Source organism: Equus caballus, chromosome X (assembly GCF_041296265.1).
Source record: "Equus caballus isolate H_3958 breed thoroughbred chromosome X, TB-T2T, whole genome shotgun sequence".
Classification (NCBI taxonomy): domain Eukaryota; kingdom Metazoa; phylum Chordata; class Mammalia; order Perissodactyla; family Equidae; genus Equus; species Equus caballus.
In genome coordinates, this window is record NC_091715.1 from 10087313 (window position 1) to 10113845 (window position 26533).

The 26533-nt window shown below is 40.7% G+C and overlaps 1 protein-coding gene across 11 annotated transcripts in view; it reads left to right on the top strand.

The window, feature by feature from the left end:
* Nucleotides 1-26533, top strand: part of OFD1 (OFD1 centriole and centriolar satellite protein) — a 46819-nt gene that overhangs the window by 14232 nt on the left and 6054 nt on the right. For 5 of the 11 annotated variants that reach the window (XM_023633905.2, XM_023633907.2, XM_023633906.2 and 2 more), the window contains exons 6-19: nucleotides 837-944; nucleotides 2827-2963; nucleotides 10168-10341; nucleotides 12594-12700; nucleotides 14518-14637; nucleotides 16335-16408; nucleotides 17544-17635; nucleotides 18678-18867; nucleotides 19943-20073; nucleotides 20614-20725; nucleotides 22665-23264; nucleotides 23747-23873; nucleotides 25040-25140; nucleotides 26402-26521. In XM_023633905.2, the coding sequence (XP_023489673.1) occupies nucleotides 837-944; nucleotides 2827-2963; nucleotides 10168-10341; nucleotides 12594-12700; nucleotides 14518-14637; nucleotides 16335-16408; nucleotides 17544-17635; nucleotides 18678-18867; nucleotides 19943-20073; nucleotides 20614-20725; nucleotides 22665-23264; nucleotides 23747-23873; nucleotides 25040-25140; nucleotides 26402-26521 (2193 nt within the window). The remainder of the gene's footprint in view (nucleotides 1-836; nucleotides 945-2826; nucleotides 2964-10167; nucleotides 10342-12593; nucleotides 12701-14517; nucleotides 14638-16334; nucleotides 16409-17543; nucleotides 17636-18677; nucleotides 18868-19942; nucleotides 20074-20613; nucleotides 20726-22664; nucleotides 23265-23746; nucleotides 23874-25039; nucleotides 25141-26401; nucleotides 26522-26533) is intronic. The other 6 variants (XM_001917181.6, XM_070256931.1, XM_023633908.2 and 3 more) reach the window with 4 other exon arrangements.

The window sequence follows — 26533 nt, forward strand, 5'->3', positions numbered from 1 at the left end:
GGGATCATGTTATAGATACTGTTTTGCAATTGGCTTTCTTTCTCCACTGATGTATCTTTCTGTAGTTGTACATTTAGACTATTTTTAAAGAGTGTATTAACCCCTTGTTGATGGAGATTGAGCTGTTTCATTGTTTTTTTGCCGTTAGAGGTAATCAGTGTGTAGTATGTGCCCTTTGTGCCCCTGTGAAAGTATAGCTGTGTAAATTCATAGAAACAGAATGACTAGGTCAAAGGGCATGTGCATTTTGAATATGCATAAACCTCGACAAATTTCCCTCCCAAGTGAATGAGCATGCCTGTTTCCCCACTAACCCTTGTCAAAACTGACAGTATCAACGTTTTAATCTTAGCAGTCTCATTGGGAAAATGTATTCTCTCTGTTGTATTCATTTGCATTTATGATTTTGTTCGTGTTTATTTGACATTTAAAAATTTTCGTGTTTATTTGACATTTAAAGATTTTTTTCTGTAAACTCTTTGTCCATGTCTTGCCCCATTTTTCTGTTTTCTCACTGATTTGTAAGAGTTCTTAGAAGACTAATTTTCACATCAATCTCCACATTATTGCAAGTATTTTTTTCAAGTATATCATTTGACTTTATTTCATGCCGTATATAAGTTTTTAATTTTTATGTTGTTGGTTGATAAGTATTTCTCCTTATTGCTTGTAGATTGTGTGTCATGCTTGGAAAGGCCTTTGCTCAGAAAGTATTCTTCAAAGAGATATAATATAAAAAAGGCTAATGTTAATACAGCCAAGGTTGTGTAAACAGTGACTGGATGGTTGAATGAAACAAAGTTGTGAAATGAAACTATATACATTGTGTTTTTTAGGTTTTCTCATGCAGTTTTTAAAAGAATTGGCAGAATATCATCAGGCTAAAGAGAGCTGTGATGCAGGAACTCAGACAAGTTCCACGTTTCCTAGCAAAGACTCTCTTGGTAATTATAGCTCTTTCATAATTTCAGTTCTTCTATTTTCCCTTTGAACGAAGGAAATGACCTGATCTTTACTGTTTTATGTGTTTGTTGCTTGAACGGGGAGGGATGCAACCTGCAGGCCTCAGGGGCGCTCATCTCCTCTGGGATCATGTTGCTGTAAGGGACTGGGAACTGCTCTCCAGGGCTGCTGCCTCCCCTCATGACCCCGGACTACACTTTCCAAATCGAGCAGGGATCCAAAGGGCCGTGTGCTTCCTTGTTTGCTGGTTGAACCTTTCTTAACTGGGAGGTTCTTCCCTATGTCTCATCTAATTTTATTTTACAGCCACTAAATGAGAAGATCCTAGACTATTTGCAGTGCAGAAAACTGGAGAAGTCAGTAACCCATCACTTCATTTTGTAGTTGAGGAAGCCAAGGTTGCTAGAGGAAGAGCAACTTGGAAGGAAACTCAGTCTGCGTCAGAACTGATATTCCAGTCCAAGTTTTCTGGTCCATGAACCAGAGCGTTTTCCACCATCCAACCTTTCTACAATACCACCCTGCCCTTTAGTTAGTTCTATGCTCAGGAGAGAAAAGGAAACAGCTGCCTAAAATGATGTGATCAGTTGATTTCTTGGCCCTTCCTTATTCCTAAAGAGCAATAGCGCCTTTAACTTGTAAGAAGATAGGTTCATAATTCATAAAAACTGTATTGTATGACTAGGCCTTTATCTTATTTAGATCTGGGTTTTATTCCATTAGGACGATAGTACATGCTTATTATAGGGCAGTGCTGTCCAATCATATGACCCACGGGCATAGTTTTAAATTTCTATCAGCCGCAGGGAAAAAAAGAAGTGAAATTTGGTTTCGTAATATTTTAGTTAACCCAGTATGTCCAAAGTATTATTCTAACATGTAGTCAATATAAAAAATGTTAATGAGATATTTTCCATTTATTTTTTGTACTCAGTCTTTGAAATCTGATATGTCATTTATATTTGAGGAGCACATCTCAATTTGGACTGGTCACATTCCAAGTACTCAATGACCACATGTGGCTAGGAGTCCTGTATTGGACAGCACAGTTACAGAGCGGGTCGAAAATACAGAAAAGTAGATGGAAATCATGTCTAAAGTTAAGCTGACCAGAGATGAACACTGCCAGTCTCTTAGTCTACTTCGGCCAGCCTTTTTCCTGTGCATCCTTTCTGGTGGGTGTTGGTGTTCTGCATGATTGAGGGTGTACTCTAGGTCCAGGTTTGGACTCTGCTCTTTGGTTGACTCCGATCCACAGTTGGTTTGAGGCCCGTGGGTCTCCTGGAAAGAGCTCCAGAATGAGAGACAATCAGTAGACCTGGCTTTAGTCCCAGTTATGCCATTAAATAGTTGCTTAGCCCTCTAGGAGTCAATTAAACCGTATGGGCACCTGTTTCCTTCTCTGTAAAGTGGAAGACTTGAAACACATGGCTTCTGATTCATTTTAAGGTCAGTGTTTTGAATATGTGAGTCAACTTTAACCCAAGTCCAATAAAAGAGTGCTCTCTGCCTTGGCACTTAGAGACTGGAAAGAGATGCTAGTGTTCTCTGACTTAAACTGTACTCTTTGCTTTCTTTTCCCCTAACATTTTATGATCAAAATTTTCAAACATACAGAAAAGTTGGAACAGTTTTACAGTGAACACTTGTATACCTGGATTCCACCAGTAAATTTGTGTTATACTTGCTTGATCACTTATCTCTCCATCCATAATCCATCTTTATTTTTTGATGTTTCAAAGTAAATTGCAGACATCCCTACGCTTTCCCCTAAATGTGCTCTCTGCTTTTGAACAGAGCTCTGGCCTCTTGCTCACCTGACCACTTTTCTCTATCCTAATTTCCTGTGTTGTTTTTGAATAGCTGAGAAGCTTCAGGTTATTGATGATCAGTTTGCAGATGCTTACCCTCAGCGTCCAACGTTAGAATGTTTAGAAATAAAATTAAATGAATATAAGAGAGAAATAGAACAGCAGCTTCGGGCAGAAATGTGTCAAAAGGTAAGCTTTATCTTGTTGCAATTAACAAAAGTGATATTTTTACTTGTCTTTTAATGTCTTAGGTGTATGGGAAAATATCTAGAATCTTTTTTTTTCATTTACTTTTTTAAAAATTTTTATTTTTTTTGGATGTACATCATATTTCAAATTCTGTATACATTACATCATGTTCACCACCCGAACACTAATTATAGTGCATCCCCTCACATGTGAGCCTAATCGCCTCTTTTGCCCTCCCCCCTCCCCCTTCCCCAATGGTAACCACCAGTCTAATCTCCAATGCTATGTGGTATTTTTTTTGTCGTTTTTATCTTCTACTTATGAGTGAGATCATATGCTATTTGACTTTTTCCCTCTGACTTATTTCACTCAGCATAATACCCTCAAGGTCCATCCATGTTGTCACAAATGGCCGGATTTCGTTATTTCTTATGGCTGAGTAGTAGTCCATCGTGTATAAATACCACATCTTCTTTATCCATTCGTCCCTTGATGGGCCACCTAGGTTGCTTCCAAGTCTTGGCTATTGTGTATAATGCCGCAATGAACATAGGGGTGCAAGTATCTTTATGCCTTTGTGTTTTCAAGTTCTTTGGATAGAGACCCAGCAGTGGAATAGCTGGATCATATGGTAGATCTATCCTTAATTTTCTGAGGATACTCTAAACTGCTTTCCATAGTGGCTGCACCAGTTTGCACTGCCACCAGCAGTGAACAAGGGTTCCCTTCTCTCCACATCCTCTCCAACATTTGTTGTCTCCTGTCATGTTAATTATAGCCATTCTGACTGGAGTGAGGTGATACCTCATTGTAGTTTTGATTTGCATTTCCCTGATAGCTAATGACGTTGAGCATGTTTTCATATGCCTGTTGGCCATCTGTATATCTTCTTTGGAGAAATCTCTGTTCAGATGTTTTGCCCATTTTCTAATTGGATTGTTGGTTTTTTTGTTGTTGAGCTGTATGAGTTCTTTGTATATTTTGGATATTAATCCCTTATCTGATATGTGGTTTGCAAATAACTTCTCCCAATTGTTAGGTTGTCTTTTCGTTTTGTTGATGGTTTCCTTTGCTGTGCAGAAACTTTTTAGTTTGATGTAGTCCCATTTGTTCATTTTTTCTTTTGTTTCCCTTGCCCTGTCGGACATGGCACTTGAAAATATGCTGCTCAGACCAATGTTGATTTTTGTGCATGGTGTAAGGGAATGGTCTACTTTCATTCTTTTGCATGTGGCTGTCCACTTTTCCCAACACCATTTATTGAAGAGACTCTCCTTTCTCCATCGTATGCTCTTGGCTCCCTTGTCAAATATTAGCTGTCCATAAACGTGTGGGTTTACTTCTGGGCTCTCAATTTTGTTCCACTGATCTGTGTGTCTATTTTTGTGCCACTACCATGCTGTTTTGGTTACTATGGCTTTGTAGTATAATTTGAAATCGGGGAGTGTGATACCTCCAGCTTTGTTCTTTTTTCTCAGGAATCCTTTGGCTGTTCGGGGTCTTTTGTTGTTCCATATAAATTTTAGGATTCTTTGTTCTATTTCTGTAAAAAATGTTGTTGGAATTTTGATAGGGAGTGCGTTGAATCTATAGATTGCTTTAGGAAGTATGGACATTTTAACAATGTTAATTCTTCCAATCCAAGAGCACGGAATATCTTTCCATTTCTTTGTGTCTTCTTCGATTTCTTTCAACAATGTCTTATAGTTTTCAGTGTACAGGTCTTTCACGTCTTTTGTTAAGTATATTCCTAGGTATTTTATTCTTTTTGTTGCAATTGTAAATGGGATTGTATTCTTAATTTCTCTTTCTGCTACTTCGTTGTTAGTGTATAGAAACACAACCGATTTTTGTACATTGATTTTGTATCCCACAACTTGACTGTCTTCCTTTATTATTTCTAAACGTTTTTTAGTGGACTCTTTAGGGTTTTCTAGATATAAAATCATGTCGTCTGCAAAGAGTGATAGTTTCACTTCTTTTCCAACGTGGATCCCTTTTATTTCTTTTTCTTGCCTCACTGCTCTGGCTAGGACTTCCAATACTATGTTAAATAAGAGTGGTGACAGTGGGCATCCTTGTCTGGTTCCTGTTCTTAGAGGGATAGCTTTCAGTTTTTCTCCATTGAGAATGATATTTGCTGTGGGTTTGTCATATATGGCCTTTATTATGTTGAGGTATTTTCCTTCTATACCCATTTTATTTAGAGTTTTTATCATAAATGGATGCTGTATCTTGTCAAATGCTTTCTCTGCATCTATTGAGATGATCATGTGATTTTTATTCTTCATTTTGTTAATGTGGTGTATCACGTTGATAGATTTGCGGATGTTGAGCCATCCCTGCATGCCCGGAATGAAACCCACTTGATCATGATGTATGATCTTTTTAATGTATTGTATTCGATTTGCTAGTATTTTGTTGAGGATTTTTGTATCAATGTTCATCAGTGATATTGGCCTGTAATTTTCTTTTTTTGTGTTGTCCTTGTCTGGTTTTGGTATCAGGATAATGTTAGCTTCGTAGAAGGAGTTAGGAAGCCTCCCCTCCTCTTCAATTTTTTGGAAGAGTTTGAGAAGGGTAGGTATTAGGTCTTCTTTGAATGTTTGGTAGAATTCACCAGGGAAGCCATCTGGTCCTGGACTTTTATTTTTTGGGAGGTTTTTAATTGCTGTTTCGATCTCCTTACTGGTGATCGGTCTATTCAAATTTTCTACATCTTCTTGGTCCAGTTTTGGAAGGTTGTATGTTTCTAAGAATTTATCCATTTCCTCTAGATTATCCAATTTGTTGGCGTATAGCTTTTCATAGTATTCTCTTAGTACCTTTTGTATTTCTAGGTGTCCATTGTAATCTCTCCTCTTTCGTTTCTGATTTTATTTATTTGAGACTTCTCTCTTTTTTTCTTGGTGAGTCTAGCTAAGGGTTTGTCAATTTTGTTTATCTTTTCGAAGAACCAGCTCTTGGTTTCATTAATTTTTTCTATTTTTTTTTAGTCTCTATTTTGTTTATTTCTGCTCTGATTTTTATTATTTCCTTCCTTCTGCTGATTTTGGGCTTTGTTTGTTGTTCTTTTTCCAGTACCTTTAGGTGCACTTTTAGATTGTCAATTTGGGATTTTTCTTCTTTGTTGAGGTAGGCCTGAATTGCTATAAACTTCCCTCGTAGAACCGCTTTTGCTGTATCCCACTGATTTTGGCATGTCGTGTTTTCATTTTCATTTGTCTCCAGGAATTTTTTTATTCTTTGATTTCTTCATTGACCCAATCATCGTTCAGTAGCATTTTGTTCAATCTCTGTATTTTTATGGCTTTTCTGGTTTTCTTTCTGTAGTTGATTTCCAGTTTCATACCTTTGTGGTCAGAAAAGTTGCATGGTATTATTTTGATCTTCTTAAATTTATTGAGACTTGTTTTGTGGCCTAATATGTGATCAATCCTGGAGAATGTTCCATGGGCATTTGAAAAGAATGTGTATTCTGTGGTTTTTGGATGGAATGTTCTGTATATATCTACTAAGTCCATCTGGTCTAATGTGTCCTTTAAGGCGAGTGTTTCCTTATTGATCTTCTGTTTGGATGATCTATCTGTTGGTGTAAGTGGAGTGTTCAAGTCCTCTACTATTATTGTGTTACTGTCTATTTCTCCTCTTATGTCTGTTAATAATTGCTTTATATATTTAGGTGCGCCTATGTTGGGTGCATAGATATTTACAAGTGTTATATTTTCTTGTTGGATTGTTCCCTTTATCATTATGTAGTGCCCTTCTTTGTCTCTTATTACAGTTTTTGTTTTAAAGTCTATCTTGTCTGATATAAGTATCGCTACCCCTGCTTTCTTTTCTTTGCCATTTGCATGGAATATCTTTTTCCATCCTTTCACTTTCAGTTTGTGAGTGTCTGTAGGTCTGAAGTGTGTCTCTTGTATGGAGCATATACATGGATCTTGTTTTTTTATCCAGTTGGCCACCCTATGGCATTTGATTGGAGCATTTAGTCCATTGACATTTAAAGTAGCTATTGATAAATATGTATTTATTGCCATTTTGTCACTTTTTCTTTTTTTGGGGTGTTTTAGTAGTTCTTCTCAGTTCCTTTCTTTTTCTCTTGCTCTCTTCCCTTGTGGTTTGATGGCTATCTTTAGTAATATGTTTGATTTCTTTTGTCTTACTTTTTTTCCTGCTTGTTATAGGTTTCTGGTTTGTGGTTACCATGAGGATCCTATTTAATATACTATGCATATAACAGTCTATTGACCTCTTTCTAAAAGCTCTACTTTTTCACTCCCCTCCTCCCACATTATATGTTTTTCACATCATATATAGTCTTTTGTTTAGTGTGTGTATATCCATTACCCTCTTATCATTGAAATAGGTAATTTTAGTACATTTGTCTTTTAACCTTCATATTACCTTCACAGGTAGTTGATCTGCTGCCTTTACTATACTTTTACCTGACAAGTGATTTTATTGCCTGTTTTTCCTTCTTGTTTTGGGTTTTTTTGATAATTTTTTTCTTTTATCTCTATTTGTGGTCATTGCTTTCCCACTTAAATAAGTCCCTTCAGCATTTCTTGTAGAACTGGTTTCTTGGTGATAAACTCCTTTAATTTTTGCTTGTCTGGGAAGCTCTTTATCTCTCCTTCCATTCTGAATGACAGCCTTGATGGATATAGTATTCTTGGTTGTAGGTTTTTTCCTTTTAGCACTTTAAATATGTTGTGCCATTCTCTTCTCGCCTGTAGGGTCTCGACTGAGAAGTCTGCTGACAGCCTGATGGGCTTCCCTTTATATGTCACTTGTGGCCTTTCTCTTGCTGCTTTTAGGATTCTCTCTTTGTCTTTAATTTTAGACATTTTGATTATAATATGTCTTGGTGTGGGCCTCTTTGGGCTTTTCTTGTTTGGAGCTCTCTGTGCTTCCTGAACCTGGATGTCTGTTTCCTTCCTCAGGTGAGGAAAATTTTCCTCTATTATTTCAACAAATAAATTTTCTGCCCCTTTGTCTCTCTCTTCTCCTTCTGGGACCCCTATAATCCGAATGTTAGCACACTTGATATTGTCCCAGAGTTCCCTTACACTGTTCTCCTTCTGTCTAATTCTTTTTTCTCTTTTCTGTTCTGCTTGGGTGATTTCCTCTAGTCTTTCATCTAGCTCGCTGATCTGTTCTTCTGCTTCCTCTACTCTGCTATTGAGTCCCTCTAGTGAATTTCTCATTTCAAGTATTGTATTCTTCATTTCTGATTGGTTCTTTTTTATATCTTCCAATTCTTTGCTGATGTGCTCACTGTGTTCATCCATTCTTCTCTGCATATCGGTGAGCATCCTCATTCTATTTTGTTTGAATTCTTTGTCAAGGAGGTCGCTAGATTCTGTTTCACTTAGTTCTTTTTCTGGTGTTTTGTGGTGTTCCCTTGCTTGGAAAGTATTCCTTTGCCTCATTATGCCTGTTTCTCTGTGCTATTTTCTTTGTGCTAGGTGAGTTGGCTATGTCTCCTGATCTTGGAGAAGTGGCCTTATGTATGAGATGCCTTATGAGGCCCAGCAGTGTGCTTCTCTCTCGTCACCAGACCATAAGAACCAGGAGTGACCCCTTTGTGGGCTACTTGTGTTCTTCTGCTGTGGCAGGGTTGCTCCCACTGCAGGTACCCAGGGAGTCTGATCTTTCCTTCCCTGGCCAGCTGTTTGTAAATCCGGTTTGGAGGGGCCTCAGCACTGCTGGCTACAAAGTCTATTAGCACACTCTTATTGCAGTTGTCCTCTTAATTGGGTTGGTACCCAGTGTAGCTGGTTGCTAGGCTCAGGGGCGTACAGTTGTGATAGGCCTGAGGCCAACAAGGCTGATGTCAGTTCTCTTAGGAGTGCAGCTGAGTGGGGCTAGCCCTTGGCATGGGGGCAGTCAGTTGTTTCAGGCTTTGGAAGGTGGGGCTGATCCTTTTTATGGCTATTTGTGAAACACAAGTCTTCTGCAGCTGACAAGCCTCACCCCCCACAGGACCACATACACTGTCAGCACAGTCCTGGTCCGTACACACTCCTCAACGCCCTGGAGCATGCCCCACCACCACACTGCAGAGGCCCCCACCTCTACCCCAATGCCCCCCACAGTTCACCTGGTCCTCACACAAGCCCTGCCCCACACAGGCAGACACCTTTGCCTGCCTGTAGAGGATCAAGGCACTCAGTCAATGCAGGCTGAAAAGTAGCCTGAGGGCTTGCTGTTAGGTGGGGCCAGTCCCTGGGGTGGGTTGCCTGCCCTGGCTGAACTGGATTAAATCTGTGCTCTAGTGGGTGTGGCAGACCCCTGGGCTAATAGCCCAAGGGACGCACCTCAGTGGCCCCCACCAGTGTCTGTATCGGCACGCCTGGACCAGCTCAGAACAACGGCCCCCACCAATGTCTCAGTCTCTGGAGAGGATCCTCCTCTCACCAAGATGCCCCCAGAGCCCACCAGGTGAGTCTTGTTTCACCAAAGGACAGTCAGCCTTCTCTCTGGTGATTTTAGGTTGCTGCAATGAGTGAGTTTGTGCGTGGGCCCTTTAAGACCCGGATCTTTTCGGCTTTCGGCCGATAGCTTTTCTAGGGTGTCCTCGCTGCAGTTAATAGTCAGCAAAGCCAGACAGGAAGACCCCTGTCTCAGTTGGGCTGAGTGCGAAGGATGGTTATAGCAGTATTGCCCCCACTCCGGACCTCACTCCTCCAGGGAAGGCTCGTACCTTAGGTTGGCTCCTGCCTGGCCAGTTGAGAAGCTCTGCTGCTCCCAAAGGTGGCTTTTTTCCTCTCCAGCCAGAGTTACTGCCTCTTCTGCTTTCGTCAGGACTGTCCCTTGTTGTGGGGGTTCTTTTTATCCAGTTTTCAGTTTTCAATCCAGGGTGATTCTTCCTAAAATTATTGTAACCTGGTTGTGTTCGTGGGAGGAGGCGAGTTCAACATCTGCTCACGGCGTCATCTTGACGAGAACTCTAGAATCTTTATTAATGAGTGCATTACTATACTGTTGTGCATGTTATTTTCCTTTCCAATTGATGTCATTTCTTTATGCCTTTTGAATGAGTCATACAGGTACAGTGAAGATGAAACTAAAGGTGAAGTAAACTAAATATATTTACACAGAACGTTAATATTAAACCTAGCCATGGAGAGAGAATTAGTTACTATTTCTTTAGTACAGTTATTGGTATTTACAATGATTTGTCATCAATTGGCAGTTGAAGTATTTTAAAGATACTGAAATAGCAAAAGTTAAAATGGAAGAGAAAAGAAAGTCTAAGAAGGAAGTAGCCGAGTTCTGGAACAAATTTGACAGAGCTTGTCAAGCAAAATCTGAAGCCCTGATTTCTCGGGAAAAGATGACCCTTGAGAGAATTCAACAGCACCAGGAGGTAACATTTTAAAATCCTTTACTGGGTGGCTGTTTCCTGCAGCTGTTAGTAGATTGGCTCATGGTCCAGGTACAAGGTGGGACAATGGCTGGAACAATGGATGAACAAGGCCCTAGAGGAGCAGTAGGGACTGGGGTCAAGAGCATAAGTGGCAGGATTGGCCTTGAAAAGGACACGCAGACTCCTTTCTGCTGAGACTGCTGGAATGACAGACTGTGGAGGTGGACATCCACATTTGGAATGTGAGAAACTCACACTAAGTAAGTGGCAAATTTGAGGTTAGGTAGCAGCTTCGAGGAGAGGATCAGAGGTGTGGAGTGGCTGCCTGGGGGTAAAGGAAGAGCAGCTCTCTGAAGCAGACAGGACTGATCAAACTGCCTTGAGGGCCCAACTGAGATGGACAGCATGGAACTGAAGACCAAACAAAGTGCTTGTAGGTGACCGTTCTGTTATAGCTCTTGGGAGGACTTGTAAGGTCACTGAGGGTGGAAAGATAGAGGTGCTTGGGGAGTGGAGCTTTGTAGAGCTGAATTTATTTGACTTGAGGTAGGCAGCCTATTTAATTGAAGACATTGGGGTTTGGCTGGGTCGTGAAGGGAACCAGAGGAGAGGGGTTGGGTGGCTACTAACCTAGGGGAGAAGGAGGTGCTATGTGGCAGTCTTAAAGACATTAAGGAATAGGTCTGGGGATACTGACAGGTGGAAGATTAAAGATGGGCCAAGAGGACAGAGTTGCAGGTTGAGGTTTCAGGGGAAGATTGGAAACAAAATGCAGTGTGCTGCTATTGGAACACAGGTCGAAGGTCCCTGGAGTAGAGGAGTCTAGGGCTGCGAGGGTCATCTACGTGGCCATTTGATCTCGTTACCCAGGAAAGTGACTGGACAGGTGGTAGAGAGGTTGAGGAGTGGCAGGGAGTGTGTGTCAGCTGGAGGCATTGGATCCACTCCTTTAGGAAAAACAGGTTCCTTTCCTAGGGGTGTGTTTCAGAGCAGAAACAGGGGCACTGTTTCTTATGTAGAACCAGAACGACTGATGTCAGGAGACGTTGAAAGGAGGGGCCTTCCTCCCAGCGCCCACCCTTGCTCAGGGCTTCTGAGTAAGACCCAGTTATTTAATGGTAATTGCACCCCTCTACGATTTTGTATAGCATTTCTGGGAATTGGGCTTGTTTTAGCTATAAAGATAAATGTTGGAAGCACAGTCCTTGAGATGATTGAGTTGTGTTTAGACTAGCAACTTCATCTAGTAGGTGACCGACTAGAGCAGATCAGCCAGTTAACAGACCCAAATCCCCATTTAGTTAACTGATTCTCTGAAGGCTATGGAGAAGGTTGCTATCCTCATAGAAAGCCCTGGACTCCTCTACTCCAGGGACCTTCACCTTTGCTCCAATAGCAGCACACTGCATTTTGTTTCCAATCTTCCCCTGAAACCTCAACCTGCGGCTCTGTCCTCTTGGCCTTTATTCCACCACCTGGAATGCCCTTCCCCTTCTCTCCCTGATAAAACTGTCCTGTCCTTCAAAATCCAGCTTAAGTTGTCACCTCCTTATGACACCTTCCCTGGCTCCCACTGACAGACTCATTCAGGCATTGTTCTTGCCATGGAGTCCTTTTGCACTTTGGTTGTAAAATCATCTCATCGCAGTGTGATTGTTTGTTTCTCTCTCCCTGACTCAACTGTGAATTTTTTAAAGATGGGGACTAGATCTGTTCATCTTTTTATATCCAGCTCCTAGTATGCTCTTTGTCATATGACAGATATTCAGTAAATCCTTGCTCAGTGAACACATAAATGGAAGTGTGGCCTGTTCATTTGGGAGTTCATATGAGCTTGCAAATGCTGAGTCAGAGTGACCTATGAACTGAAAGATTCAAATGACAACAGAACCATGGGAATTCTATTAAGTTTTATTGCTGACTGTACGTTTTGTTTCCTTTCTTCTTCCTGAAAAACTTATCAAAATTTTAAGTAAGTGTCTGAGAGATGTTAATTAACTATGTAGAATAATTAGACAAGGGATGTTAGGAATATAGGGTAATGTAGTTTAACAGTCATTGGGGGAGGGAGTAAGTTTTTTGTGTAAGTAGAATAGGCAAAAAGCATACCTTCAGTTGGAACCTCTTGAAAGTGAAATTGTTACTCTAAATGTCTGTACTTTGTTTCCTAGAATTTAGGAAGCAGTCTATTAGTTCAAATCTATTTTATTTTGTCGAGCTTCCTTGCTAAAAATTAATGCTTTCCTCTACAGACTGAAACAAGAGAAATTTATGCTCAAAGGCAGCTTCTGCTAAAAGATATAGATTTGCTAAGAGGCAGAGAAGCAGAGCTGAAGCAGAGAATTGAAGCTTTTGAATTGTAAGTAACATGTTCATTTTGGGTATTCATAATGAATGAAATTAAAAAGAACTACTGAATATATGTCTTAATATTCTGATGTTAATTGCCAAGCAGAGTTCTTGGCTGTAAAGGTGACATTGCCTAGTTTAAAAGGCACAGGTTAAGAGAAATAAAGACTAGGGTTTCACTTTTGGAAAATTAGACATTGGGATAAAAAGCAGAATGAGACGCTATCATCAGGCTACAGTAAGACCAGACAAATAGTTTGAAGAAATTAATAATGCTTGGGGCTGGCCCGGTGGCTGAGTGGTTAAGTTTGTGCGCTTCACTTCAGTGGCCCAGGGTTTCACCAGTTCGAATCCTGGGCACAGACATGGCACTGCTCATCAAGCCACACTGAGGCAGCGTCCCACATGCCACAACTAGAAGGACCCACAACTAAAAAATACACAACTGTGTACCAGGAGGCTTTGGGAGAAAAAGGAAAGAAATTAATAATGCTTTAGCAAATCATATGTTTCACATTTACTTTCGATCATTCAGATCTAACAGTTTCATGTGCATATAGTAACTGGATTCCAGATATCCAGACCTGCCACATTTACCTGCTCTGCTGTCAAAAAAGGAAATACGGTGGCTCTGACTTGTACTAGGTGAAGCTATTTCTCATGGTGTGTGTGTTACTTACTTTTTTGTGAGTGCTCACAAATGTTTCATCCTTCAAATCTTACCTGGGATTAATAGCAAGCCCACCAGTCTGTAGTTTGTGGAATAAACCTTCTTTCCCATTTGGGATCTGCCATTAATTGACACAGATACTCCAGCAGTCTTATTTCATTAAAGAATTTGTCTCCATCTTCATTAATGTTGTTTTCTCGTTTATATGTAGGCTTGATTTGTTTGATTTCTTCTCTCTGCCTACCTCACTCTCTTTTTGGCAGTAGTGAAGAGGTAAATTGATTACGAGAGAGAAAAGAAAAGGAACCAAGTTTGGGCAGACATGATTCATGATTATGTAATCACTTCTTTACCTCTACTTCCCCTACTTCTCCCTTCTAGGTATATAAGCTTTGATGTAGTTTACTGCTCCTTAGCTTTACAGATTAGCCAGCGGAGGGAGCTAACACACAGCTTTAGCCTCCGCTTGGAACGGTCAGCGTTCTGCACCACTTCTCGTTATGGCTTGATCTAAGTACCTGAGAACCCAGTTCTCTGGCTCTGGAATTGGTTTTCTGGTTGATTGAAGGTCTCACTATGAAGACCATTCCATTCATGTGTATTTGGAACTTCTGATTAATCCATCTATCTTTGGCTATCTCTTTAGGCACTCTTCAGTATTTGATTGATAGATTATTAAAGGCCAAAATCGAACCTTCTACCTTTAATATCTATGGGCTAATCAATTAAATCTCACAGTTGGAAACAGTATTATAGAAGAAATAAGCCCTTAAGTATGCTGACTTTTTGCTTGTAGCTTTGTAATTAATAACACCATTCTTGGACCTCTGAGTTGATTATGGCCATTTATCACTTGTAATTCATTTGTTAAGTGTGAATCCTCTTCTGTGAGAAACCACTTTGGTCTTGACACTTTCACACACCCTGCAGCCAGGTGCCACCATATAGCTCCATCTCCTAGTTTGGATCCATCGTCACTAGGTCAGTTCATAAAATAGATGGAGGACTTCTGGCTCTTTTCGTTTACTTCCCAGCAGTGACAGTCACATCACAGTTTTAGTCTGTGGAGCTAAAAACACGTTATTTTTTCCCCCTAAATTCTCTATTTCAGATACTATAGTTTTCTTGTTTGCTTTATCTATTTTTGCTAATTTCAGGGCCCAGAGGCTACAAGAAGAAAAGAATAAAAGCGTGACTGATGCTCTTAGGAGACGGGAGCTGAATATAAAGAGTATTGAGGAGACCTATGACCAAAAGCTCAAGAGTGAACTTCTCAAGTAATTGTTGGTGTTTTAAAAGAAGTAACATGTTTGAATTAAGTTGGTGGAAACATGGCAACACCAATGAAGTAGATGAGACTAACATTTTATGACAGCATTTAATGTTTAAAAAAATACATGTTTTCATTGACAGTCAAGCCTTTCCCTTGAGTATTTGAGTTGATAGTTTTAAAAAGAGTATAGAAAATAGTGTCCTCTGCTCATTCTTATTTGTAGCTTCTCTAACATTTATTGAGGGCCTGTGATTTGCTTTAATTTTTAGGGCGCCATGTGACTAGCTCAGCTTGCACAGCTGATAGAGTGTAAAATTGGAATTATAATCACTTTTAGTTATCTTTTCCTCTACCCCACTCATACTGCCTCTAGATGGGGATATCTAACAGTTTTTAAATTATTCAACTCAGTGGTTATAGTATTGGTCAGTGAATCTTATTGGTCAAGGAATAAGGAATCTTATTCCTTCAAGATTCTGCAAAGCCAGAATCAAAAGAAATAAAGTTAACTATATGAAGCAAAAAATGGCATAGAGAAAGGAAAATATGGACAACTAGGGTTACTGTGGCTTTCCTATTGTCTGAGTTTTGTGTGCAAGTGAATAGTACCTCAGTTCAAAGACATTCAGCACATATGGTAACTTCTTTCTCTGGTGCTCAGTATAGCGTCTGGCACGTAATAAGTTCAGTTAGTACTTACTGAATAAATGAAATCCTAGTGAAGAGATGACTCAGCATTGCTGCTCTGGGTCTTTCTTAATCAGTGACCTCTTTTTACTGCCTTTCCCATAATTTGTCATTGATGTTCCATTATGTGGTACTTGCAAAAGTTCCTTGAGGTTGTTCTTTAAAAGAATTCTATTAAAAAAGAAATAGAGCACCTTTTCCATGTATCAGTTTTGAAATATTGGATTTTATCTACATGTTTAATGTCAGTTCCCCTTGTTAATATGGTAGTAAACACTGAAGTATCTGTAGTCGTTAAACTTCTAGAAATAGAGGAGTAAGAGTGTGTAGGTTAACTTTACATAGCTATGGAGATAGTAAACTGTTTGGTATCATTGTCTGGCTTTGAGTATCCTCATGGCAAATGTTGGAATTTGGAGGATATTCACCACAAGAGGGCTTCTCTTTCCTTTCTCCCATTTCTGAACCAGAAAGTCAGCTGGGAAAAGCTGGTGGAGATAAGTAAAACTCTGGGAAAATGTGCCTCTTGATATCACTAATCCAGATATAATCCTATTGGTAATCAGCCCTCAATACTGTGCTCAGCTCCCTCAGGCGAAAGTTCTTATCCTGGTTGGGAGTGGGGAGGCAGCACAGGTGGATTGGAAGTGACCGACTTGTTATCATTTGGGATTTAGAGTCTGTTGTGTACAGTGTAAGTTTAACTTAATGTACTCCTTTGTGTCAGTCCAGACCAACTGAGATGCACTTGCTCTCAGTAACCTCACAACAACAGGACCCTTCATTGTGTGGTTGAGTTTTTGGGACCCAATTTACAGGATCGCAGCAGGGTTTTACCAGCCCTTTTATGTTCAGAATTCAGATCCCTGGCCTTAGCACTGAGAGACCTGCAGTTTCTGCATTGCCATGGTCAGTGCCCTTAGGTGCCCCGGTGCCATAGATAAGCTCATGCGTCAATAGAAGTCTGTCCAGGAAAATGACAAGGAACTCATTTTTAGTCATTCTGCTTTGCAGGTATCAACTTGAATTAAAGGACGACTACATCAGTAGAACTAATAGACTGATTGAAGATGAAAGGAAGAACAAAGGTGATTCTTGGGGGAAGAAAGCTGTGTTTTTCAGTTCCGATGTAGGTTATTAGCTTCCTAAATCAGGTCTGTTCTATATCCTAAAAATATGTAGCTTACCCGTCATTGTTACTACAGAATTGCACATTTTTTTATCCTTTTAATTTTACAAAATTAAAAAACTAATTGTCTTTCACTACGTTTTTGCAAACCTTCATGTTTAACCTTTTATTTATTCACAAAGGTTGGTAATATATCGGTAAGATGTTATCCAACTTTATTTCAATATATTTTGATAAATCTGTGATTGTCAAGAAGGTGGCAGCAACTTATTGCCACCCAGTAAATATTACTCTTAACCATGAGAGACTTCATTTTTTACTTAAGGAAAATTTTATTTTAACTTTGTCCCCTGTGACCTAGTTTATTATTTCTTTTACTTCTAATATATTTTTGTGCTTCATGATATTTTCACTTGACATATACTCTCCTAAACTGCTGTATACATTAGCCCAGGACTAGGAAAGTTGGCGAATTTTTCAATCTTCAGATATTTTACATTTCAATATGTTTGTAGGAACTTGCCTGTGACAAGAAGTTGAACTTTTGGTGGAAATTTCAAATTAATTCTTGGGAGTAAACCAGAGCTGGGTACTTGATACTGACCTGTAAGGTCACCCAGTATGTGGCTGGCTGCTCCTTTGCAACTGTCTTGCAGAGACTAATAGTTCTTGAGGAATTAGTACCATCACGTATTCAGTAAATTGCTTTTTATGATATATCTACACAGACTTGTGTTAGATGAAGTGAAAACAACAAAATAGTGACTAAAATGGTAACAGACAAACCTTTGTATTTAAGGAAATTCAGATCTGTCAGCATGAGGGCTCTGAGCAGATGGTGTAACTCTGGTTAGTGTGTGTAGCAGGAGGAAGTTCCCCACACATGTGACCGTTATAACTAGCTGCCCATCACCTGTTGGGTAACAGGCCTCTGTTTCTTACTTGCCTGCTGATTTTTTAACTCCAACATCTGCTATTTTAGATTATGAAATAATGGTTATTAGGTCTGACATACTGGCCATAAATTATTAAATGGCTTTTGTATTCACTAGGAAAAACATGATGATATTTAATTGGTGGGTTCTTTCTTTCAGAAAAAGCTCTGCATTTGCAAGAGGAGCTCATAGCTGTTAATTCAAAAAAGGAAGAACTCAATCATTCTGTAAATCGTGTGAAAGAACTTGAGGTAATTGTTAAGCCTCTTGTTTTTTTTGAACTAGATGTTAGACAATATCTGAACTTTTAGTTTTAGTCATACGTAATTTATCTTAAGTTATCCTCTTGATATGTTGGGACTGTTTATTATGTGACTAAGAAGGTGATGGCTGAACTTTAGTTCAGGCAGTCTTCATTTCAATTGTAGTCTCCTGGGGAAGCATAGAAAGAATGTCCTCTGGGGCCTGGAGTCCTGCTTGAATCCTCTCTCTCCCCTGCTGCTTGGGTGTCTTTGGGCAAGTTCCATGCCCTTGGATTCCTTATCTGTAAACTTGGGGCTATTGCCCACATCCTGTGGTTGTTGAGGGACTTCAGCGAGCTGATTTATGTGCCTGGCCCATAGCTGGTGGCCACTTCATCTTAGTTTCTACCTCAGCCTCTCTGCTTTCCCATCAGCAGCAAGGAAAAATTCCTGTCACTCCATTGGGAGCTTGCAGGTGAAAACAAAATGAGATGCATTTTTCACATGCCACTGGGACTTTATTTCTGTTCATTCATGAGCTTGCCATCTGAAAGACAGCTGGAACTTTAAGTACTTAAAATACGCTCTGTATATAAAATTTATTTTTGCAATAGTGATGACTGACTTATTTGAGAACTTTGTAGACTTCTGTATCCAAACATGAGATATATTATATTAAGAAAAGGAAAGTACCCCATAGCATGTTAGTGATATCTATCTCATCTTTTCTTATTTAAAAAAATATATTGCTACAATCTGTGATTGTTCTTGGGTCCTTGGTTACATCTGGAAAATGGGGTGACAAACAGAAGCCCCTGTTTTGTAGGACAGGGTTCTGTATAATTCAAGCTGTGTGAACTTCCCTCTGCCCCAACTCTAGGGAAGAAGATGATTCCATTGTTGTGGTTAGGGTCTTGTCATTGCAAAGACCCGTACTTCAGTCAAGTGACCTTAATTAAATGTGACACCCAGCTGAAAGCAGCCCGCCAGCTTTTACTTAAACAGTATTGCAAAGTCATTGTTCAAATATGTTCTCCCTTTTCCACTCCAGCTTGCGTTAGAGTCTATGAAAGCCCAGTCTTTGGCAATAACAAAGCAAAACCACCTGCTGAATGAAAAAGTTAAAGAGATGAGTGACTATTCACTACTCAAAGAAGAGAAACTGGAGCTTCAGGCACAAAATAAATTACTTAAACAGCAACTGGAAGAGAGTAGAAATGAAAACTTGCATCTCCTAAACCGTATGTCTTTTTTTCTGATTTGCATGTTTTTGTAATTCATATTAGCTCCGTATTATGAAACTGCTTTTTACCTGTAAGGGAGGCTTCAGTTGGGGAGATTTTATAAAATCAAGATTCTTGGATTGAGGTTACTCCCTCTTTGCTTGCTACTGCATAATTAATAGTGTCACTAAGAAGAAATATTTTTAAACTGTACACATTTGCCTCTGGATGGTACTAGGCTCCCCGCACCCTCTGACCACTGGTTGGGTTTGGCCAATGGGGACACCCTCACTCGCTTCGAGGGAGGGAGGAGAGTGAGGTCGAGGTGGTTATTATCCCCCTACCTCCATGACAGTGGCCCTGTGGTGGCCCTGCGCCTCTTAGCCAAGCAAGATCCCCATGCTTGCGGAATGGCCTCTTACCAGCACTCTGCGCCTGTGCCAGCTCGCGCTCTCCAGTTCTGGGAATTCCTCCCTCCCCTCCCCTCCAGGCCCAAGAAGTAGGTAACAGTGGGGCCCGGTGCTAGCCCAGGGAACTACACTATCCTTTGTGGCTACCCTACATAAGTCACTCTTTATTAAAGGGTCCTCCAGTGACCCGAACTGGAGATGCCGTCTGCTTTTTGCCTGGACCCTGAGTGCCACTGCCAGATGCATAGATTGGATTGGCCCTGGGGGCACTCATCCACTGGTTTGATAGAGTGCTTCTTCCATGCCTTCTGTTCGTGGTAGAGAGGGTGGGTTTTCAAGTTAATTTGAGGATTTGAAAGAATTATTTTACTTGGAGTAGGACTCTGAACAGTAGTAAAGTTTGCATTTACGTGCATTAAATTCTTTTGTTCTGAAATTTGTGAATCAGCATTGTTCCTAGCCCATTTAATAGAATTAATATAATATTAATATATATAATATAAATATTAATTATATATAATATAATATAAATATTAATTATATTAATAATATAAATATTAATTGCATGTGTACAAAGAAGAGGAAGAACAATTTAAAATGTCTTTAGCTGCTTTTGTCAAGTGAAATGAGAACACTTCAGGTTGGTAATGACTGGGGTTCTTTTTTCTTTTTTACGTTTGTAGGCATAGCTCAGCCATCTCCTGAGCTGGTGATTTTTCAGAAAGAATTAAAGAAGGTAGAAAATGCTATCGCGTTTGAGCATAAGGAGTTTGAAAGCCACAAGCAAACTCTGCAGAGACAGCTGCACAGTGAAGTAAGTATTGCTCTTCGCTTGTCCAGGTGTTAGGCCAGTCCACTTTGGAGACATGTAAACTGGGCTTACATCGCACCAGCGTAAATCAGATTTATTTTAACATCAAAAATTACTCTCCCAATATGCTAAGGGTATCCTTTCTCATCTGAGAAAATTCTCAAGTGATTATATGACTTTATATTCATAATAGTAATAAAATCCAGAGGAAAGCAAATAAACGTAAACATGAAATTTTCCAAGTCCTAATGGTGCCTGCTGTTAAACTGTCTCTTGATTCTCACCCTGCGACTTATACACATTGATGGTCTCTTTCTGATGTCTGCCTCGTGCCCTAGAGTAGCTGTTCTTTGAGATGAATGAGTGAAAACGGAGGTGAAAAACTTGCTTGTGTGTTCTGTCACAGTTGTGTTATAGGGTGTAAAGCTGCTCAGAATTGGCAAAACAGAAAACGAGAATAAGCCTGATCAGAGAATTGTTTCTTTTCAAGTGATCTGTGATTTGTTTTGCATGGATTTCTTTTTCTTCTTTCCATCTTTTCAGATTGAGCACTCTACACGGCTAAAGGCCCAAATACTAGATTATGATGCCACTGTGAGGAGGCTAACTACGCAGGTTGCCGAGTTAAAATTGCAACTGAAACAAACTCAGACAGGTTAGAGACATTTTTAACCTGTGTGTGTGAAGCTTCTGACGTTTGTGGAAATGTAATGATCATTACTTGTTGAACTTGTAGTAATTCTCATAGTAGGGGAAAAGCCATAGAAATATGCTATCTTAGAAGTAAAACTCCCTGTCCATCTCAGAAATGCCGGCTGGGTCGGCAGCTAAAGTGACTTGCTTTCACAGGTGTGCCATGGCTTGGGGGAGCCTCATAACCCCAAATAGGAAATGTGTGGTGGTGACACAGAAGTCCCCAAATTCATCCTGGGCCTAGGCTTTCCTTTATTTATTCCCCTGATAATAAGGCCAATCAACTCTTCAGTGGTTTTATGTATTCCTTGACAGATGTGTAAATTCTGGGAGAAGCAGGGTGGCCTAGCAAAAAGAGCATTGCTCCCAATACCAGGAAACAGTTTTTATTTTCTGACCCCAATTTTGAAGTTAGTTCTTTGACCTTGGGCACGTCCCTTTGACTTCCTTGGACGTGCATTTCCTTTTTGTAATGGGGATACTAATACCTACCATGCCATGGTGAATGAAGAAGCAATGCGATGGGTTCCAGTACAGTGCCTGGCACGTATAACATACTCAGGACTTGGTTATTGCTGTCATGTTACTACTGTGTCTTCACTGTGGATGCGTGATGTCTGCCCCTTCCTACTTCATAACAAGTATGCTGCAGCTTAGAGATTTTCTCCACCTGCTTTCCAGCTCAAAGGAGGTTTCTGTGTGTTACCAGTTGAACTGGTTTCTCCTGCTTCCTGGTTCTGAGCTTCTTCAGTTCCCATTTGCTCTCTTTCCTTGGCAGTCCCTTGTTCCTGACTCCCTGCACTAGTTTTATTTTAATCTCTTTCCTCATTTCTACTCTTTCCTATTCTTCATTTTCTGTCAACAATTCTGTTTGCCAAACCGCCCCCAGCTGAAATCATAGCGATCTCGTATCATGAACAATAGTTGAATGAAGATGGAAACTTTTCAAGCACATGTGTGGCCCATTGCAAGCGTCTGTCCCAGAGCACCAGTGAGGAGCCATTGCAGGAGAGGAGCCGTCACACATCCTGGCCTGGCTTTGGGAGATCCCAGCGGCTCTCCGCCTTGCTAACTGTGTGACCAGCCGCAGTCCCCTCATCTGTAAAATGGGAGCAGTGAGAGTTCTTAGCCCACAGCATTGTGACTGCAGGTCTTCATTCCTTTATCTGAAACTTGGGCCAAACACTGGATTTCTGGGGCAGCATCCTATAGTGAGACACATTAATTATTATTATTTTTTTTTTTTGAGGAAGATTAGCCCTGAGCTCACATCTGCTGCCAGTCCTCCTCTTTTTGCTGAGGAAGACTGGCGCTGAGCTAACATCTGTGCCCATCTTCCTCTACTTGATATGTGGGACACCTACCACAGCATGGCTTTTGCCAAGTGGTGCCATGTCCGCACCTGGGATCCAAACCGGTGAACTCCAGGCCGCCGAAGTGGAACATGCGAACTTAACCGCTGTGCCACCGGGCCAGCCCTGACACATGAATTATTTTGCAGTCAGATGTATGCATATTCATGCTAGATGGAATAAATAAAGATGATAAATGGATTTATGTAAGTTCAGGTCAAGTTTTTCAATCAAATGAGTTCAGGTCTGGTTAGGCTTTGCCACCCCAATAAATTATGAATAAATTTTCAATTCTCAGAGCTTTTTGGATTTCAAGATTGTGCATAATGGATTATGCAGTAGTATGCATTACGAAAGAAGCTGGGACATATAAGCTCTCAATAAATGTTAATAATTATAATTACCGTGGCTTCAGAAAGTGTTTAATGTGCAAGTTTGTCTTTATTCTTTCTCTCTGTCATTTTTCAAAAAAAATATTCTTGAGCATATTTTAATTTTGCTCTCCACCTCTTCCCCTCCTTTCTCACATTACCTTTCTGTAACCTGCAGCCCTAGAGAATGAAGTGTACCGCAACCTGAAGCCGTCTCTGATCCGTCATTCCATTGGTGGACTAATGTTGCCTCATGGCGATGATATAAATGGGGATTTCTTGAAAAATCCTCTCCAACAGGAAAAGCTGATGGCAGGCACAGTTACACCAAGGATCCCAAGTTATCCCACTGCTAGCATGGACGGTAGTTCCCCGGACTCTGACCTTGAGTTTGTGGCCAATACCAAGGCAAGGGTGAAGGAGCTAGAGCAGGAGGCGGAGCGCCTGGAACGGGCTTTCCGAGATTACCACCACAAGTTGAGTCAGCACTCTGTGAAGAGCCCGCTGCCGGCCCCCAGCCCACCGCCACCCCTGAACTTGCTAGCTGCTCTCAAGAACATGACTTCAGTCGCCTCCGAAGGATGTGTGTTTGCAGAGGACAGAGTTGTCTCTGAGCGGCTTCCAGTGGGCACGCTTATAGAGGACAAGAGCGACGCGTCGGAAGTGCTGACGGGCAGTGCGGCCTCACGGCTACGCAGAGGCTCTTCCTCCAGGCGCCTCTCCTCCACTCCCCTTCCAAAAGCTAAAAGAAGCCTGGATGGTGAAATGTATCTGGAAGGTAAGCTACCGCAAAAAGGTTCGCAGGATGCCCTGGCTGTCGATGGATCTGGTCCTCAGTGGACTCCTGTGTGAATGAGTGCAGCCCTGGCCACCAGTGGAAAGAGCAGGCGGGAGCCGGGCCTAGGAAAGTCTGGCTCAGTGTCCTCTCTCTGAGCCTGTGGTTTCCTGCTTAGCAGGCTTGATGTGGGAGGCAGTGGGATAGAGGGTCAGGTTCCAGCATTTTGCTTGGCATGCAGAGGTGTTCAGAGAGGGATAATGGCTTTTCCTTTACTGCTGGTTGCTTTTATACACTTTATTGTGATCATTGCAGTTTCACTTAGTTGCTTCAATTGTTAATTTTGTGGCTCACTTATGCATCATACTCAGCTGTTTGCAAGCATAATAGAATTTATTTTCAAAGTAATAAACTCGTTAGAAACCACATTGCTGTCTTCTCCAAACAATTTGTGATATTCTTGCCCTGGTCCCTCTGCCCCTTAGGTCTGGGCCGATCCCACGTTGCTGTTCCCAGTCCTTGTCCTGACAGAACACCCCAGCCTTCACCTGCTGATTCTAGGCACAGCCTTTCCATCCATTCTGTCTGCAGCCCTCTGGAGCAGAAGGCCAGGTAAATACTGCCTTCTGCTCAGCCGCAGCTGAGGCTGCTTAGCTGCCTGGGGTCTCCGCCTTGACTTGTTTGGGGTTTTTAGGTGATATTAAAGACCATGTGGCAGTACAGAATTTGCTGTAGAATTTGTCAGGTTGTAAGATGATGTATGATCTTTGAGAATCATCTGAATTACCTGGGGGGAAAAGATACCTTTTAGCAAATAGGTAATTTCCACTTGTTTGCTAAACTTATATATAGAATATGCACTATGGTATCAATAAGCATCCTCATAGTTCCCTGAATAGACTTGGCTTATAAAGATAAAAAAAAAAAACCAACGTACAAAATCTGTGAAAGCAAATAAATTCAGTTTATTTTTAAACTTGAAACAGTTTTATACATCATTAAAAAGTCATTTAAAAATATTTTGGCATTTAAATATAAACAAATAAGGTTCCAATTTGTCTATCATTGAAATAAATTCTACAGGGATGATGGGTCCTCGGGTATGATTGCTGAAGCAAGATGAGGTGGATGTGTTTAGAAGCTCAATGGTGGGTCCCTCAGGGTGGCATTCGGGTTACACGTGGGACTCCTGCCTGTGCCTGGTCCCCATGGTGGGAGATTCTGACCCCTTCGTTCTAGGTTCGATCCTGGGCATGTGCAAGGTAAATCAGTTGTACTGTACAGAATTGAAAACTGCCACATGTGGTCCTAAAGCATATAATGTTTTCTTACATTGCTCTTTCTTGTGATAAAGCCAAAGAGACAAGACACACGTGCTGGGTTAGGGCACTCGGATGTACATCAGGCTTACAGTATTGCGTCGCAGCTGGCTTGTGCTGATGGCGTACAGAATTTGTTTTTTTCCTAAATGTTTTATGGTTCTTGAAAAAATAAACTCCTCCTAGGACAAGCATTGAGGGTGCAACATCATTCTTTGGGTGGTACCTGCCTCACAGCCTGAGGTGGTTATAAGGAGTAACTGAGTTAGCGTGTATGAACTGTTTAGAGCGATGCGTGCCGAGTGCCCAGTGCAGTGCAGCTCTTATTCTCAATGAGCTGAAGAAAAATGAATTCTCTAAAGCATTTTCTCAAGTCACACAAGGCTCCTTATCACCCTGTGTTCTTGGGTTTTACGTTATTAAAGCTTCACATTCATGAATTTTATTCTTCCAATCCAGTCTTTATCAAAGACAAACTGAACTCCAAGACAAAAGTGCATTTTCAAATCTGGACAAGCTAGCTTGTAAGGATATTGAGGAATTTGAATCATCTTTTCAATGTAAGTTCAAATATGAGTATTGGTTTTTATAAGTTGAAAATGTAGAAATCTTAGTTTTGGTGAAATACCTCCGTTGTTATGAAAAGCAAAAGAGTTAGAAATTACGACATTTGTATTTTGTGATAAAGCCACAAATATGGATATATCGCCTCATTTCTATATCACAGATTTTCAGGGGTGCATTTCAGTTCTACTTTTAAAAAATTTTAGGGTAACCAATAATTTCAAAATTGGAGCTAAGCCCACAAGTAAACCTTAACTTAATTTACCAAGTTTGGGATTGCCTCAGATTTAAAATAAGTGATTTTCTAATTTGTGTTTTTCCCCTTTTTATGGAATATGAAGATGCTAAGTTATTTTTCTTTAAATTATACTGATTCTGTCAGCTGCCTCAGATTTGGGAAACCAAATGAAAGAATGGAGGTCAGGGGCTGGCCCCGTGGGCGAGTGGTTAAGTTTGTGCGCTCCGCTGCAGCGGCCCAGGGTTTCGTCGGTTCAAATCCTGGGCGTGGACATGGCACTGCTCATCAGGCCATGCTGAGGCAGCATCCCACATGCCACAACTAGGAAGACCCACAACTAAGAATATACAACTATGTACCGGGAGCCTTTGGGGAGAAAAAGGAAAAAAAATAAAATCTTAAAAAGAAAAAATGGAGGTGAAAGAATATTAGCTAAATTGTCTAGAAACTGGTGTCCCAGCTATGGCCCTGCCTTAGATTGCCTCACCTGGGAGCCTGCTGCTTAAGTATAGAATAGGGGTGGAGAGTTGATCATCTCTCACGGTCTTCCCAGCTTGGGACGTCTTTATATTTGTGTATAACCTATCATTTAGCCTCATGAGCTTCATTGCCAAGTCTGAAAGTATAATATTTTGAACAATTAAATGAAAAGACTTAATAAATTTTGCAGATTCTTTGTAATTAACTTGGTTAAATCATTGATATTTAAATAGAATTCAAATGCTTATCAGCAAATCGAGTGAATTCTTCTCTGTCACTGGATTGATTTTCCTATTGGGTAATGAATTGAATTTTGTACATGAATCTCATTCTTCAAAGCCTAAGAACACTTTGAGAAGTGAATACATTGGCAAATAGCCTTGTTGGAAATGTCTTAGAATCCTGTAACGAAAGGGTTGGCCCGGTTGCTTTGGCTGAACCTGAAGTGCTCGCAGTTAGCTATCCCCACCCTGCACGGCACTCCTTCTCTTGCTGTTGTTACTGAGAACTCATGGGACGATTGTCTGCACCTTGTGTAGATGCAGGGAACATACCATGGCAGTTTGAAGTGGATGGCTTCCGTCCTGCTGGTGACATGCCTCACGTGGATGCTGCTGCAGCTGCTGTGCCCACCAGACCTGCCTCCTATCACTACCCAAGTAAGTTTTCCT